Source organism: Tupaia chinensis, unplaced genomic scaffold (assembly GCF_000334495.1).
Source record: "Tupaia chinensis unplaced genomic scaffold, TupChi_1.0 Scaffold000624_1, whole genome shotgun sequence".
Lineage (NCBI taxonomy): Eukaryota > Metazoa > Chordata > Mammalia > Scandentia > Tupaiidae > Tupaia > Tupaia belangeri.
This window is the reverse complement of record NW_006160144.1, coordinates 668,649-686,596: the sequence shown is the minus strand read 5'-3', so window position 1 is coordinate 686,596 and position 17,948 is coordinate 668,649. Positions and strand designations below refer to the sequence as shown.

The window sequence follows — 17,948 nt, the reverse complement described above, 5'->3', positions numbered from 1 at the left end:
GTGGCCACTAGGGCTGGTGGGGCCGCAGTGAGGTCCCGCCTCTCAGAAAGCAGGGGCCGCGGGCAGTAAGGAAAGAACGGACGACCTGAGGGGGTGGCAGTGTAACCCTCGGGGGACAGAGGGGCAGAAGTGAGACTTGCTGAGGAGATAGGAAAGAAGAGCTTCCGCCACTTCGTTGCTTCAGGAGGAGATTGCGACCATGTTTGAAGGACAAAGTAGGGCAACCAGTTAAGTGGGGAAACGAAGGTTCCAGAAAGAAACAGCTGGGGCTGGCAGGTGGCATGGAGGTTAAAGGTGCTGGACTCCTACATGGCCAACCATGGTTCCAGTCCTGGACTTGGTGGCTTGCTGTTTCACTTTCTCTCTCTCTGTCCCTCTCTGGTCAAATTGAAATAAATAAATAAAGTTAAATAATTATTTAAAAAAAAAAAAAGAAACAGCGAGGTGACAGCTGCACAAAGGCCCTCAGAAATAGTCATCGTTCTAGAAGGGTGGCTTCGACCCGTAAGGCACTCAGCCCCGCCCAGGCAGCCCTGTGGGCGGAGCCGAGCTTGGTCAGGTGACCGCGGGGCGGGACCGCAGCTGAGGCGGAGCGAGAGCGGCATGGCCGCGAGGGCTGAGTGGGGCCCCGGTGTGCTCCCGCCCCTATGGGTAGCTGACTTCGCACGGCCTCTTGTTTTCTACACGGAGGCCTTTTCTTTGGAAGGGCAGGGCCTGCCATGACACAAGTTTTTGCGTGAGGTGGAGGTTCACTCACTCACGCAAGATACTGTAAGTGGGGTGATCCGTCCTTGAACTTTCACCAATGGCAGTGGACGGAATGAAGTTGTTAGGCAGTTGTTACTGATGGACTTTTGGGGTCCACGTGGCAAGGAAAGTGAGTGGGGGCCTTGTGAGGGAGGAGAAGCGTGAGGGGACAGAGGCGGAGCACTGTGTGACGGGGTCATCCTCAGCACCCCATTTCTGCCTGACCAGACCTTTCCTTTATAGCCTCCTTTCTTTTTTTTCTGAGAGGTTTTCGCTATAGGGCACGTGCGCTCGCCAGACAGAGAGAGACAGAGAGACAGAAAGCGAGAAATCACCCCCCAGGGGGGATGGCCACGCCGCAATCCCTTCTCCATTCTCCTCTCGGGATCTTGGGCACGCACGCACACGCGCCTGGCGTGTGTTTTAAGCCACCGGGTCCGGCACTCGGACCGTGGTCGGCTACATGGGAGTCCAGTGACACAGCCATTGCTAACCGTTGGTTCCTATAGGCTCCTTTCTTTCTTTTCTTTTTTTTCTTTTTTGAGAGGTTTTCGCTATAGGGCACGTGCGCTCGCCAGACAGAGAGAGACAGAGAGACAGAAAGCGAGAAATCACCCCCCAGGGGGGATGGCCACGCCGCAATCCCTTCTCCATTCTCCTCTCGGGATCTTGGGCACGCACGCACACGCGCCTGGCGTGTGTTTTAAGCCACCGGGTCCGGGACACGAACCGCGGTCGACTACATGGGAGTCCAGCGACATAGCCATTACACTAACTGCTGGTTCCCTAGGCTCCTATTTTGAAAGTCAGCTGGCTGCCTCCAATTTCTTTCCTGGAGTCCCTTTTATACTCACTGCAAGGACATTGTCTCTCCATCATACCACCCCAAAGGCTTCCCGGAAGGTTGTTGGTGTCCTCCATGTTATAAAACCTGATGAGCCATTACTTACCTGGCTGAACAGTGCATTTACCACAGTTGGTTATTCCCTCTTCTTTTGAGGTGCTTTCTTCACTTGGCCTCTAGGAACCCGGACCCACCTAATTTTCCTCCTTAACTGTAACCAGAGTGATCCTGTTGTAGATTTCCAGTCATGTCATCTCGTTAAGCAAAATTCTGAGTGCTTTCTACCCTTCAGAGTAAAAGTCAAAGTTCTCACTATGGTCTAAGGGCCCACTGTGATCTGCCAACCCTTCCTTAATCGTTCTGCTTCAGCCTCCTGGCCTTCTATGTCTTTTTTTTTTAATAATTATTTTTATCTGACTTTATTTATTCATTTGTTTGTTTCAATTTGACCAGAGAGGGAGGGAGGCAGGAGGGAGCGGTAGAGAGAGAAAATGAGAAAGCAAGCCGCCAGGTCTGGGACTTGAAGTGCAGTATGTCATATGGGTATCCAGCGCCTTTAACCACCATGTTACCTGCCAGCCCCCTCACTATCTCTTAAATGTTCAGGCTCTTTGCTTTAGGGCCTTTACACTCACTTTTCTTTCTGGCCAAAATGCACTTTCCTATTATATTCATCAGGTCCCTACTTAATTTCCTCAGTTGTATTCAAAAGTCTTGTCAGGTCTCCTTCACTACTCTATTCCCTGCATCGCTCCCCCTCTATCACAGTTTGTATTTTTCTCTCCTGCTTTACTTCTTTTCCTTTAGTACTTATCATGGATGATGTATATTTTACTTATTTCTTTATTTTATTGTCTCTCTTCCTGACTAGAAATTAAGATCCAAGAAGGTAGTATTTTTTTCTACTTTGTTCACTGCTGTAGTCCCAGAGCCTGGAAGAGAGCCTACACACAGTAAGTGTGATATATACTATATTTGTGGATGGAGGAATGAGTGGATAGGTGACTGGAAAAGAGAATACAGCTCCCTTCATTTTTCTTGTTTTGTCCATGCAAGTTTATATATCATGGAATTGAAAGAGCTAAGAAACAATTCTGTTTTCAGAGTTATGAGGAATAGAATTCTATGTTTTTTTTTTTCTCTTAGCTTGGAGAGGCTATGAGGTATCTGATTAATACTGGAAAATAAGACCTGCTAAATTTTTGATAACCAGATCAATGCATTTATGACACAGTTATTTCTTTTAAGATTTATTTAAATCTCACCAATTCTTAATTAAGTACTTTGATGGTTTAAGAACTCTTGGTGAGTTGCTTAATAGGGAGGGAATTCATTCCTTCCTCCCCCAACCAACCAGCCAACCTCCTTCCCTCCCTCCCTCCTTTCCTTCCTTCCTTCTTTGTATATGTATACTATTGTGCTTGATAGTGTAAGAAATAATTCCAAGAATGACACTTCTAGTCCTAGTTCTTTAGAAATTTAGACTATAGTTGGGATATAATTTAGGCTGTAGTTGGGTATATATACTTGTCCAAATTAAAATACAAGGCAAATAATATGAGTTGAATAGTGAAGACAGTAAGAATAGTGAAGATAGTAAATACTATGCCATGTAGTCTAATGCTAAAGATGGAACTGATTAGAAAAGATCTAGACGCGGTAACATAGATTGTAACCTATGTACATAGATTGTATAGATATGTTACCTGGATTATAACTGTAACTCTAACCCTAAGAGGTTACATGGGTTGCTGTGGACACCTGTATAGATTTCTAATGTTTTCTTTTTCTTTTGGAGAGTTTTTTGCTATAGGGCGCGTGCGCTCACCAGACAGACAGAGAGAGAGAGAGAGACAAAAAGTGAGAAATCACCCCCCAGGGGGGATGGCTACGCCGCTGCATTCCCTTCTCCTCCATTCTCCTCTTGGGATCTTGGGCATGCACGCATATGCACCTGGCGTGAGTTTTAAGCCATCAGGTCTGGGACGCGAACTGCAGTCGACTACATGGGAGTCCAGCGACATAGCCATTACGCTAACTGCTGGTCCCTCTAGATTTCTGATGTTTTCTGAGATGAGTATTTTCATTTTCTTTTTAACGTATTCTGCATTCCAGGAATGTTGGACCCACTACATTTAAAATTAATTACTGTAACATATTTTAAATAAAAATACAAGTTATTTTAAAATGTCATCTCTTCAATAGAACTTTAATGTAAGTTAATCTTCACAGTATGAAAAAGACACTGACAATTACAGTTAGCAATGGAATATAATGGAATATAACTAGCAATGTAGTAAACTGGTTATCAAATGTAACTCAGATATACCTAAAAAACCCAACATTTTGGAAATTTCTAAAAGTGTTAGTTATTATGTAATATTTCCATAATGCGAGTTTTGGGTTTAAAATCACGCTAAAATGTCTTTTGTTTGCAATAGCATTGTTTTTAGAGGCAAAGTTGTATGGACCCGAAGATTGTGTAAATTCAAATTCTGACTCTATTTGCTGGCTTTGTGATCTTGGGAAACCTGATCTCTTCAAATCTTTACTTTTCTTATCTGTAAAATATGGATAAAGACAATTCTGAAAGGATAGTTGTGAGATATGAATGGAATAATTTATGTCAAAATGTTTTATCATGTCTGGTACATAGTAAACATTCGATAATGAATGATTCTGGCTCCTCAGGGTTTATTTGAATAAATAAATATAACTGGATTTCTCTGCTTCTCATGCAATTTGAAATTGGATTTCTCTGTAACCGCAAAAGGTACAGTTAAAAAGCTGTGTTTATCTCTTGTGATGTATGACCTATAAACTGCTTTATCTAGTTTTTGTCCACATATCTGTGTTTATTGGGTACTATGCCCTTAAGAGAGTCTTACATTGAAAAGACGACTTCAGTTGGGTACATGTAATTACTCAAGTCTCCTAAACAGGTATGTGATTTTTTTCTCTTATTTTTTTGGCAGGAAATCCTTTCATATTATAGCTTATTCATACTTGTTCATCAAGCCCTTTGAGTACTCAAGGGCAGAATTTACCACTAAACAGAAAGATGGAAACTGAAGTACATTTATTCTGCCAGGTATTTATCCAAAACCATTTCTAAAGATTCTTTCTTTGATTAAAATTAGTTTATATTATTTCATATCCATATTCAGTAAGCAAACTCATAAATAATAAAGAACTTGCTTAGTAACTTAGATAGCTCTTTTTTAAAAAAGGTTTTTGCCATAGGGCATGTGTGCTCCCCAGAAAGAGACAGAGAGATAGAGAGGAAAAGTGAGAAATCACTCCCCAGGGGGATGACCACACTGCAATCTCTTCTTTTTCATACTCCTCTTGGGATTTTGGGCACACACAGATATTACAGATTCTAAAAGTCACTGAAATAGTTCCCTTAATTTTCATTTCATGTGGAAGTAGAGATTATTCCTAAACTCCTTTGGTGATCTGCTTTATAAATTGCCTGAGTACTTTCCATTTACTACTGAAGGACATCTTGATTGTTTCCAAATTTTTGAAGTTATAAAAATTACTATAAATATCCATATGCAAGTTTTTGTGTAGACATAAATTTTCAACTCATTTGGGTAAATACCAACAAGTGTAGTTCCTGGATATATGGTAAGAGTATATTTAATTTTGCAAGAAACTGCTCAAGTCTCTTCCAAAGTGACTATCACATTTTGCAATCATTTAGCAGAGAATAAGAGGTCTTCTAACTTCACATCCTTCCCAACACTTGTTAGTGTTTTGGATTTTCACTGAAATAATAATTGGAAGTCTAATTTGAATTGAAAATATTGTTTTAAAATTCAAAAGTAAAAAACATTTTAATTGATAATAATTACAGTATGTGACGTACTGTTTTGTTCTATGTGTACATTATAGAATCAGTCAAGAAGTAACATACCCATCATTAACATATCCATCTTTGCACTAACTTGACATTTTTTTGCAATTTGGAAAATAAATACACAATTAACTGTAGTGACTATGCAGTATAACAGATTACTAAAATTTACTCCTCCAATCTGAAACTTTGTACCTGTTGATCAATATATTTCCCATTTTTTTAAAATTTATTTTTGTCTTCTTCAGTTTCTTTCACAATGCTTATAGTTTTCACCATTCTATCAGTTATGTAGTAGTATCTCATGGTTTTAATTTGCAATTCCCTAATGACATATGATCTTGAGCATCTTTTCATATGCTTACGTGCCACCTGTATCTCTTTAGGGAGATACCTGTTCAGATTTTCCCCCCATTTTTAAATTGGGCAGTTCTTTATCTTATTGTTGTATTTTAAGAATTCTTTGAATAATTTTGAATAACAGTTCTTTTTGTTTTTTTACAGTTTATTTATTTCTTTCATTAGAGAGAGAAAGAAGGGGGAGAGAGAGCATCCTTAGGGTCTTGATGCTGCAATTTAACCCTAGCCTTTAGTTAGCCTTGATCATGGACATGCATGTGCTTGGTATACTGAGGGAGGTCTCTGGAGTTGAGTGGGGAACCCATGTGGGATTGCTTCACAGAGCATTATGTTTTACTATTGTATTACTGTCTGGTCCCTGGATAACATTCCTTTATCAGATATGTTTTTGTCAATTTTTTTCTCCCACTGGTTTTCTTTTCATTCTCTTCATGGTGTCTTTTATAAAGTATAAGAATGTAAGTTTAATTAATTCCAAGTTACCAATTATTTTTTTCACAGGTCATGTCTTTCATTTGTATTTAAAATTTAAATTTCATAATGAAAAGATACTGATTGAAAAAATATACGGTAGCATTTTGCAACTTGATATCTTAACAACTAGATTCAATAACTATTAGTTAATGAACTGTTATTAATGAATGCTATGCATTTTGTAGCTACATAATGCACAAGGGAAAACTGGAGGTATATAGAGTATATGAAGGTATTTTAAAACTTTATGGAAAAAATGGACTTAAATTACGAGTTTATTTTGGTGTGAAAAATTCTGAAATCTATGGATAGTTTTTTTATAATACACATTTCTCAGGGAACTTTTTGAAGACTTATATATACAAAGAGAGCATGGCTGATTTTGCTCTTGATTATTTCTCAGGCAGAAGAAAATATTGATTTATCAGAGGATAGCTGTAACTCTTTTGCAGCCAGCTTGCCATCAAGAAATATTGACAGCAAGAAATACATAAGATTTTCTCAAACAATAGGGAAGAAAATTTCACCTGAAATTAGGAGTTTGAGCCCAGAACATAAAAAAATGTAAGTTAAAAACTCTGAACTTGCCTTATTGAATAACTAAGTAGTACAGAAGTTTTTTGATGTAGAACTGTTCGTGCTAGTAAGTGTGAAAATAGGATGATAGATTTATAATATAGATTTCTGATTACTTATTGGATCCAGTTATTATGTGTAGATAGATGATATAAAACCATTGGATGTTATATGCCATTGGACATTATGTGTTACCTGATGGCAAAACATCACTACCTATATTGTAGTTTTGCTCCCTCCATAAAAAAAGAAAAAAGAAAGTGGTTATACTCAAGCCTCTAGAATTCTGTATCTATAGTAAGACAATCAGAAAAATCCAGACTGTGAAAAATCAACAGGACAAATAGCCTGGTAATAGTACCACTGCTTCTATTACTACAATAAAACATGGAAGAAGAATCTATAGATGAAAAATTTAAAAGACATGTGAACCAATTATGATATAAGGACTTTACTGAATTCTGATATAAAGTGTTAAAAATTTTATAACATTTATGTGTCAACTAGAAATTTGAACACTGACAGTATACTTAGGAGACTTCAATAAGTTTGTGGAAAATAAGATTAAATGATGAGTTTGTTGGGACCAGCAGTTGGCATAATGGCTATGTCACTGGATTCTCATGTAGTTCCCCATTGTTCGAGTCTCAGACCCCGTGGCTTAAACTCACGCTAGGCGTGTGTACATGCGTGCCCAAGATCCTGAGAGGAGCATGAAAGAGAAGGGATTACGGTGTGGCCATCCCCCCTGAGGGGAGATTTCTCACTTTCTGTCTCTTTGTCTCTCTGTCTTTCTGGAGAGCACATGTGCCCTATAGCAAAAAATAAAAAAATAAAAAATTATAGGTTTATTTTGATGCAAAATATTTTAAAATTCATGTACTGTTTAAATAATACCCCTTTTTTTTTTTTTTGGAGAGGCTTTTGCTATAGGGCGCATGTGCTCTCCAGAAAGACAGAAAGAGACAGAGAGACAGAAAGCGAGAAATCACCCCTCGGGGGGATGGCCATGCCGCAATCCCTTGTCCTCCATTCTCCTCTCAGGATTTTGGGCACGCATGCACACGTGCCTGGTGTGAATTTTAAGTCACCGGGTCTGGAACTCGAACCATGGTTGACTACATGGGAGTCCAGTGACATAGCCATTATGCCAACTGCTGGTCCCTAAAATAATACCTATTTTTTTCATGAACTTTTTGAGACCCTCCTTCATATTTGATAATATTAAGAAATTATTGGACCAGCCAGGTGATGCGGTTGTTCAGGTGGGTGGATCTCACATAGCCTACTTAATGATTTGGGTCCCAGAACCTGTGTCTTGAAAAACACACTAGGCATGTGTGTGTGTGTGTGTACCCAGAATCCTGAGAGGAGAATGGACAAGAGGGAAGTGCTTTCTCACGTTCCTTCTCTGACTCACTGTCTGTCTTTCTGGTGAGTACATGTGCCCTATAGCAAATTAAAAACAAAAACAAAAACAAAACTATTGTTAATAGGTGTTCTAAAGATGTTTATTAAAATCTTTACAGATGAAATATGTATGGTACAGGGATTTATTTCAAAATGGTAAGGATGGGAACAGGGATAAGAACGTAAGTGGAATAGGATTAGACATTATCAAAGCCAGATGATGAGAGCATGGGAAGATAATTTGAAAATTTTCATAATTAAAAGTTGAAGTAGAGGAGAAAAACTAAGATGAATAATTCAGGAGCTATTCCAATTTCTGTGCAATTAGGTGTGAAGCATCAATATTTCTATGTGGAGAAGAAAAATCCTTTGATTTTTCAGGAGAAAATAAAGTCAAGAGAAAGAAAAGTTTACAAATACGACTGCATAGTAAAAGAGCTGAGGTAAATAAAGATTTGAAAAATTTTCTTTCACCTTGGAATGTTGTCCTTAGACCTCAAACATTCCTTTACATTTTACTACAAGTATCAAAATCTCATGGTCTTAAATATTACTATACTTTTTTCTTTCTTTCTCTGGTTTTCTGTCTCATATCCTTTTCCTTCCAAAAATATTGGGTTGTTTGGGAGTCATGATGGATTTTTCAGTAGAAAACCAGAAAAATACATAATGAATTTTCCGACAACCCAATAGAATGAATCCTTTCAGAATATTATGAAAGTTTTACTCTTCTTTCACCATTAAACCAGTATGTGTATGTATATTTATGTAGTGTGTGTCTGTGTGTATAGTTTGTTTTGTTTTTAACCATGTTTTCTGTTAACATTTTTGCTCCTTTAGCAGCAGTCGCAGGTGTTCTTGGGTTTGTGCCTGCTTAACTCCAATCTCTGCCTTTATTTTCACATGAGTCTTCACAGAGTCTTCTTTTCTGTGTCTGTTTCTTGTGTCCCTCTTTTCTCTTAAAAGTATGTCTGTCATTGGATATCTTAGATGTACTTGATTAACTTGATTACATATGCAAAGACTTTTTCTCCAAATAACATCACATTTACAAGTTCCAAAAATTGGGACATGGACATATCATTTTTTTTTCCCTTGAGGACATGCTCCACATTTTATTTTCATTTTAAGACTAACTTTAATCTCAAAATCACATATCCATACACCTATTTCCTTTTTGTTGACTTCACTTCAACTTAAATGCATGGTTTGTTAAACAAAACTGTAAACAAATATTTACCATATCTGTTATATGTAACACACAGGAATAGCTTTTAACAGAAATTTGATACACCCCCAACATTTTTTTTTATTGTAAGTACAGGTATCAAAACAACCCTGAACATATTTTTGATACTACTAGTAGTCAGCACCCACACCGCTTCAAAAATTAACACAATTTGTGACAATATTCATTGTGCCTGCTACCTTAAACAATTTCGACTGCAGCTCTTTCACTAAGCGAGATAGATAAAGCATGCCATTTCTGTTTTTCCTTCTTGAGATTTTTTACTTTTCAAAACACATGCTTACACCATTGCCATCTGACACTTCTTGCCATGCTTTCATCTTGAAATCTCGAATTCTATTTTGAGTACTCCAGGCTTACATTTAAATGACAGTGCCTTAACAAGAGAGAAAACAAATTGTGCTGCATTTTCCCTCTCGTTCCCTGGAAACATAATGGGTGTATATATATTAAATATATTCTTACAAATGTCCAGTCAGGTTTACTAGCTGGAATTCTTTTAGTTAATGTGTGGGTATTTGCATTGTGATATTTAATCAAGACATTTCTATGAGTAGAAAGTCGTTGACTTAAGACAAATTTGAGAGCCTCTGAAATTAATTGTTGTATGTTTGTCCTTCTGGTGGCTGTGGAAGCTTCATATTTTCTTTGGGCATCATTAGACGTCATAGCTCTTGAAGGATGACTTTAATGCTGTAAGAGTTTTGCCATTTTACTAACACTGGTATGCTCCGTGCATCTACCATCCCACTGGATTATTTATTCCATTCATATTAATTTTTATTACAAATCTAACTGATGGAGGAGCTTCTGGGTATTTAGGTCCACATTCTACTTTCAGGCTATATATTCTGTTTTCATAATTTGTCCTTGGTGGCCCAATAATCATGCCTGTCCACTTTGTCAGTGTCATATCTTCATCATCTTCAATGCCCCAGCTACTTGTACCATTGCCTACTCCTTTTTGTCTTTCTTCAAGTTCTTCCAACAAGCGAAAACTATGAGGAACTTTAACTTCTGTGGAGACCATCTTCTCCTGCAGCCTGATGCAGCCGCCGGCATGCACGGGACGTCCACATCCCCCAGCGGGCTGCCGTCCTCACGATGCCCCGCCCCCGGGTCACTGCAACCGGACAACTGTGCGCATGTGGCAGAGAGCTGGACATATCTTTTTGTATAGCCACCATTCAACTTATGATATACTTAGGTATACATAAGGGGACATCAAAAAGTTTATGGAAAATAAAATTAAAATACAAGTTTATTTTGGTGTAAAACTTTTTGAAAGTCATGCATAATTTTTTAATACTGTGCATTTTCCATTAACTTTTTGAAGACCCCTTTCTTTATTTCTTTTTATTTCTTTGTTTTGATATTTGTTGTGCTTCCTGAATCTGAGAATGCAGATTTAATTCTAAAAAATTATACACTTGCCAGAGAGAGAGAGAGAGAGAGAAAAAGAGAGAGAGAATTTACCTCCCAGGGGGCTAGCCACACCATAGTCCCGTATCGGCCTGTCTCCCCTTGGGATTTTGGGCATGTGTCTGGTGTGATCTTTAAGCCCTGAGTCTGGGACTTGAACTGAAGAGTTGGCCATGTGGGAACTATTTTGTTAACCTCCCAGTCAACTTCTGGCTCCTTTTTTTCTTTTTTTTTAATTCAGCAGAGGGCATGTTCACTTGTCAGAATGAAAGGATGGGGAAGAGAGAAAGCATCCCTCAGTTGGGTATGTTCACACAATGATCCCCTCTTCTCCATCTCTCCACTTGGTCAGGATTTTTTAACATGTACACACACACACATGCATGCTTGGTGTATTTTTAAAGTCTCCAGGTCTGGGACTCAAAATGTGTGATTAGCCATGTGGGATCCTGCTCCTTCAACTAATAGATCATGAGGTCAGCCCTCCCTCAATCTTTTTGTTCTGTTTCTCTGGATCTTCTTTTAGTATACATTAGACCTTATCATTCTGTCCTCTACGTTCTTTAACATTGCCTCATATTCTTTATCTGTTCCTCTCTATTTTCTTCTTGATAATGTCTCCCCATCTATTTTGTAGTTCATTTACTTTTTTAAAATGTTTTTTTCTTTAATTTCCTGTTTTATTTTTTTTAATATTTAATCACTGTACATCTCTGCAGCATGCAAAATAAATTTTCCCAGCATGTATACACAGCATATTACTCCAGTTAGAGACATTACCATACGCATTATTATCAAAAGATAACTTTCCATTTTCATGTATGTTAAATGTTTTTGCTTTTTCACCCTCTTGATTCACTCCCTCCTGGCCCCCATTGTTCACACTTCTCCCACACTATCTCTCGTATTCACAGTTGCTCTCCATGCCTTTTTTTTTTTTTTTTTGGAGAGGTTCTTGCTATAGGGCATGTGCACTTGCCAGAAAGACAGAGAGACATAGAGACAGAAAGTGACAAGTCACCCCCCTGGGGGGGATGGCCACGCCGCAATCCCTTCTCCTTCTCCTCCATTCTCCTCTTGGGCTCAGGGGCACACAGACACATGCGCCCGGCGTGAGTTTAAGCCACCGGGTCTGGGATGTGAACCACGGTCGACTACGTGGGAATCCAGTGACATAGCCATTATGCTAACTGCTGGTTCCCTTCTTTTTCTTTTTATGAGAGAAGTTTTTTGTTTATTTTTGCTATATTTTTTGTGCTTGCCAGAGAGAGACAGAAAGTGAGAAATCACCCCCTAGGGGGATGGCCACATCACAATTCCTTCTCCAGTCTCCTCTCAGTATTCTGGGAATGCATTTACATGTGCCTGGCATGAGTTTCAAGCCTTGGGTTCTGGGACTCTAACCACAGTTGGCCATATGGGAGTTCAGTGCCCTAACCACTCTACCACCCACTGGTCCTTCTACATTCTTCTTAATTAATCTAGCTAATGGGTATTAAATGGGTATTATCAAAGAACCAGCTTTTGATTCCATTTATTTTCTGTATAGTTTATTTATTCTCTATTTATTTCTTCTCTAATCTTTATTGTTTCTTGTATTTCTTTTTTGCTGTTGTTGTTTTTCCAGTTCTCTGAAATATGTTGTTGTCTGTTTGACACCCTGTAATTTTTTTCTTGTGGGCACTAATTGCTTTGAACTTCCCTCATATGAGTGCTTTTGTTGTGTTCCATAGCTTATGAAAACTCATATGCTTGTTATCATTAGTTTGAATGAATCTTTTTATTTCAGACTTAATTTTGTCAGTAGTTGTGAAGTCATTCACAGGCTGTTTATTTTCCATGTATTTGTGTCTTTTTGAGGGTTTAATGAAGTTAAATTTAATTTAATTTTAAATTCAAGTTTAATTCCATTGTGATCAGAGAAGATATTGTATATATATATCTTTGAATTTGTAAAGGCTTGTTTGTGCCCCATTGTGTGGTCAAGCTTCAAAAATGTTCCATACAGGAGTGAGAAAAATGTATATTTTGTAGTTGTTGGGTAGAAAGTTCTATAGATTCCTTACAAGTCTATGTGATTTATGATATTATTTAGTTCCTGTATCTCCTTCTTGTTTTGTGTCTAGATGATCTGTCCAGAGGTGACAGTGGGGTGTTGAAATTCTTTCTCAATGATTATCATGTTACAGTCTATCTCTTCTTTTAGATCTAGCACACTTTTAGGTGCTCCATGTTGAGTGTATAAATATTTGTAAACGTTACATCTTTCGGTGAACAAGTCCTTTTAGTACTAAAAGGGCTAATTCTTTTTGCATAGAAAAACACAAAAAAATATGTCATGACTTTTCCAATGACCCAATATATAGTTTCCTCCTTTGTCTCTTATAGTTTTTGTCTTGAAAATCTGTTTGCCTGATTTCAGTATTGTAACCCTGGCCTTTTTTTTTTTTTTTTTGAGATGAGAGGTTTTTGCTATAGGGCGCGTGCGCTCACCAGAAAGACAGAGAGACAGAGAGCAAAAAATCACCCCCACCAGGGGGGATGGCCATGCCACAATCCCTTCTCCTCCATTCTCCTCTAGGGATCTTGGGCACACATGCACACACCCTGGTGTGAGTTTAAGCCACTGGGTCCGGGACACAAACCATGGTCGACTACATGAGAGTTTAGCGACATAGCCATTACGCCAACTTCTGGTCCCAACTCTGGCCTTTTAAAAAATTTCCTTTTGCATGGAATATCTTTTTCCAGCTCCTCACTTTCAGTCTATGTATGTCTTTATCTGTGTGGTGCGTTTCTTCTAAGCAGCATATAGAGGGCTCCTGTTTGTTTGTTTGTTTGAATCTATTCAGCCAGTCTCTGTCTTTTCATTGGAGAATTTAATCAATAAACATTCAATGTTATCAATATTTGTGGGCTTATCTCTGTCATTTTGTTAGTAATTTTCTTGACTATTTTGAGTTATTTCTATTTATCTCTTTTTAGTTTTCCTGATACAGTACTTCCTTCAGTATTTCTTGAAGAGCTGGACTAGATTTCATAAACACTTTCAGTTTTTGTTTTTCTGAGAATGTTTCTATTTCTCCTTCCCATTTGAAGGATAATCTTGCTGGGTATAGTATTCTTAGTTGGAATTGTTTTTCTTTTAGAGTTTTGAATGTGTCTTCCCGTTCTTTCCTTGCCTGCATAGTTTCAGTTGACAGATCTGATGTTAGCTTAGTAGGACAGCTTTTGTAACTTGACACTTCTCTCTTGCCATTTTTAGAATTTTGTCTTTGTTTTTGATTTTTACCAATCTGAATATGATGTGCTGTGGAGAGGATCTTCTTATGTTGATTCTATTTTGTGTCCTTTGTGCTTCCTGGATTTGTGTATCTTTATGTTTCTCTAGATTTGGAAAGTTTTCAGATAGTATTTAATGAAAAGGTTTTCTGTGCCTTTACCAGCTTCATTGCCTTCTGGAATTCCCATTATTTGGGTATTTGGGTGTTTAATGGTGTCTAGTTTTTCCCATTTATTATCCTAATATTTTTCTTTTTCTTTCTTTCTTTCTTTTTTTTTTTTTGTCTTAAGTCAGAAGTTTTGTCTTCCAGATCACAGATTCTTTCTTCTGCATGGTCCAGTCTGTTATTGATACTTTCAAGGGAGATTTTGATTTCTTGTATCGTATTCTTCATCTCCAGATATGCTGTTTGATTCTTTCTTAGGGTGTCTATCTCTTTATGGAATTTCTCCTTCATGTCATGGAATGATCTTATAAGCTTCTGGAGCTGGTTTTCCATTTTCTCTTGCTTCTCATTGACTTTCATTATGATGAATATTCTGAATTCTATTTCTGGGATTTCTTTTCTTTTTTTTTTTTTTTCCCCATAGTCAGTGAGGAGTTGCTGTGTTCTTTTGAGGGGGGTGTATTTTCTGATTTTTTGCTATTTTTGGAGGCTCTTCTTTGTTTTCTAGGCATCTAGTAACACACTTGCTTTTCCCTACCTATTTGGGGTAGGTTTCTAGAGCTGTGGTATTTTCTTTCTTTGTGGTATATTCCACACTAGTTTCCCTCTTGTTTCCAAAATTTGTAAATCCAACGTGGCTGAGAACTGATTTATGGAGGTTGACCTTAAAGTAGTAAAGTTGTGTGTTGCATGCAATGTGTGGGCCTGATGAACCTGTGCTCTCTGTCTGAGACCCGCAGAAGGCCTAGTTGGCAGTGGAACAACCAGCCAAATAGCCCCAGTGCCTTACTGTCTCTTCATTTACTCTTTATCCAGCTGAATCTAATCTGCAGCTTAATCTGCCCATTGAGATTTTAATTTCAGGATTTGATTTTTTACTTCTAGAAGTATTTTTTTTTAAGTATATTCATTTATTTCTTCCATGCACGAGAGAAAAAGAGTGAGAGAGTGCATCCCCAAGAGGGTCTTGACACCATGATCCTCCCCATCCTTCAGCCAGCCCTTGATCCTGGACAAATGTATGTGAACATATGCAGGGAAGTCTCTGGACTTGGGCAATGAACCTTCTCATGTGGGATTGCCCCATAAAGCACCATGTTTTATGGCTGTACCACCGTCTGACCCTTTGGTGATTCTTCAAATATTTTTTTTTTTTGAGAGATTTTCACTGTAGGGCGCGTGCGCTCGCCAGACAGACAGAGAGACATAGAGACAGAAAGTGAGAAATCACCCCCCAGGGGGGATGGTCACGCCGCAATCCCTTCTCCTCCATTCTCCTCTCAGGATCTTGGGCACGCACGCACACGCGCCCGGCGTGAGTTTTAAGCCACCGGGTCCGGGACACGAACCGCGGTCGACTACGTGGGAGTCCAGCGACATAGCCATTACACTAACTGCTGGTTCCCTTCAAATATTTTTTATATCATGTTCTTTGATCATGTTCCACAATTGTTTCAAGATTGGTGTCTGAAAAGTCCAATATCTCATGTCCTTGGGGGATTTGAATATAAAGTTTATTATGATTTTTTCTGATTCTCACTTGTGTTAATTTGTATTGTTGGATATTTTATAAGTTTTGTCCCTTCTTTCATTTATAGTTAATCTCTATCTGTGGGAAACTCATGATGAGTTTGTCTACCTCCAAGAGAATTTTTTTTAAAGAGAATTTGCATTTACTTCTATCATACACTTAAAAGTATTATAAAACTGGGATGACTTCAAATGAACTTTTTGGTTTCTTTTCCTGGCCCACATATTTTTTGTAGATTTGAATTGTAAAAGCCTATGTACAATAGTTATTGTTATAACAAATCAGGGAGAATAGTCTTTCTTCCTCTCTCCCTTTCTTTTTTTTTTTTTTCTCTCTCTCTTTTTTCAGCTTGGAGCTGAGATAAGAGACAGATGTTATTCTGCATACTGCCTTTGGGGATATATATTTCCTAACCTCATGTTGAGAACATTGCCCTTTGCAGATGTTTGGTCTAAGCAGAATCACAGTACTAATTCTTATAAACCTGTGTGTCTTGAGACTCTTCTCTGCAAGCTCTGTGTGGTCTTTAAAACTTAAGATTCTAGGTTCCATGCAAAATTAGTGACATCTATAATTAGAGTCATTTTTTAAAGTGGTGCTTTTCTGTCTATCCAGCTGCTGGCCTCTTGAATCTTGTATATATGCAATGTTAAGTGAATAATTATTTAATCATAAGAATAATTTAAAACAAAGTTACCTGCATTATTTAAATACCTGTGTTTTACACATACGATCGAAGTCTGTGTATGTAGCCTAGAGTCTGGTGACTGAATCATCTTTTTCTCACTGTATCATAGGCTTTCTTTGCTTTGTAAACTCCATTCCTATATATTGACAATATATTAATTACAAAGTAATTGCATATGAAAGAAAAACATGGCTTTTTAAAATAATTATATAGTTTATTTAAAATTATAGTATCTATAGAATGTAATTTAACTACAAAAAGCACTTTTACATTAGAAGTATATCTAATTGAGGAGCCAAGGCATGATTTATTGTCCAAGAATGCTGCATTACCAATGTGATCTCAGGCACTAATATACTTGCATTTGGTTATAGATTTCTCCTCCCTCTCTGAAAATGTCAAAAGAGAAGATGACTAGGAAAGAAAACTCTTTATGCAAGTTACCAAATCAGTACAATGTCCACAAGACTTCATCATCCCTTTGTACATCTTCCTCAATTATTCGGTATTTAAATCATTGCATTCTAGTTTTTCAATACCGAGTTGAGACTTGGGACTTTTTTGTCAAAGGCATCTCTTCCCTCCATATAAGGAATGCCAAATAGTGTCTGCAAAGTAGGCGACTTTATAACCTGTTAGGAAAGATTGAGTAGGTAAGAGCATTTGTGTGCAACTGGAAGACTTTATCTGAGTCCTGATTGACTTCACATACTAGCTAGTTTAGGCTCTTGTAAAATTTTCTTTAAATTTCCAGTTCATGCTTTTGACAGCCACATTAGAATCTTATACTAGATGGATTATTTTTTTAAAAAAAGATTTATTTTTATTTAACTTTATTTACTATTATCATTATTATTATTTTTTGAGAGGTTTTTGCTATAGGGTGTGTGCACTCACCAGAAAGAAAGAGACAGAAACAGAAAGTGAGAAATCACCCCCCTGGGGATGGCCAGGCCACAATCCCTTCTACTTCACTTTCTTCTTGGGATCTTGGGCATGCACGCACACGTGGCTGGTGTGAGTTTAAGCCACCAGGTCTGGGACTTGAACCGCAGTTGACTACATGGGAGTCCAGCAACATAGCCATTACACCATCTTCTGGTCCCATCTTTTTTTTTTTAACTTGAGAGACAGAGTGAGAGAGAGGGAAAGTGAGATAGCAGCCCACCAGGTCTGGGACTAGAACTGTGGTCAGCCATGTGGGAGTCTACCGCTCTCAACTACCACTCCATTTGCCTGCCCCTCTTTTTTTTAAAAAAAAAAATTATTTAATTTTATTCACTGTCATTATTTTATTTTTTTGAAGTTGACCAGAGAGAGAAGGAAAGTGAGACAG

At 38.0% G+C, this 17,948-nt stretch overlaps 1 protein-coding gene and 1 pseudogene across 1 annotated transcript in view; one reads left to right on the top strand and one right to left on the bottom strand.

The window, feature by feature from the left end:
* Positions 1 to 609: 609 nt before the first annotated feature.
* EFCAB13 (EF-hand calcium binding domain 13) overlaps positions 610 to 17,948 on the top strand; it is an 81,156-nt gene continuing 63,817 nt past the window's right edge. The window contains exons 1-6 of the mRNA XM_006159102.3: positions 610 to 771; positions 2,463 to 2,544; positions 4,567 to 4,682; positions 6,691 to 6,851; positions 8,602 to 8,716; positions 16,987 to 17,117. Coding sequence (XP_006159164.1) covers positions 4,653 to 4,682; positions 6,691 to 6,851; positions 8,602 to 8,716; positions 16,987 to 17,117 — 437 coding nt within the window. The 5' untranslated portion in view covers positions 610 to 771; positions 2,463 to 2,544; positions 4,567 to 4,652. The remainder of the gene's footprint in view (positions 772 to 2,462; positions 2,545 to 4,566; positions 4,683 to 6,690; positions 6,852 to 8,601; positions 8,717 to 16,986; positions 17,118 to 17,948) is intronic.
* LOC106736056 (ubiquitin-conjugating enzyme E2 variant 2-like) lies at positions 10,119 to 10,680 on the bottom strand (annotated as a pseudogene).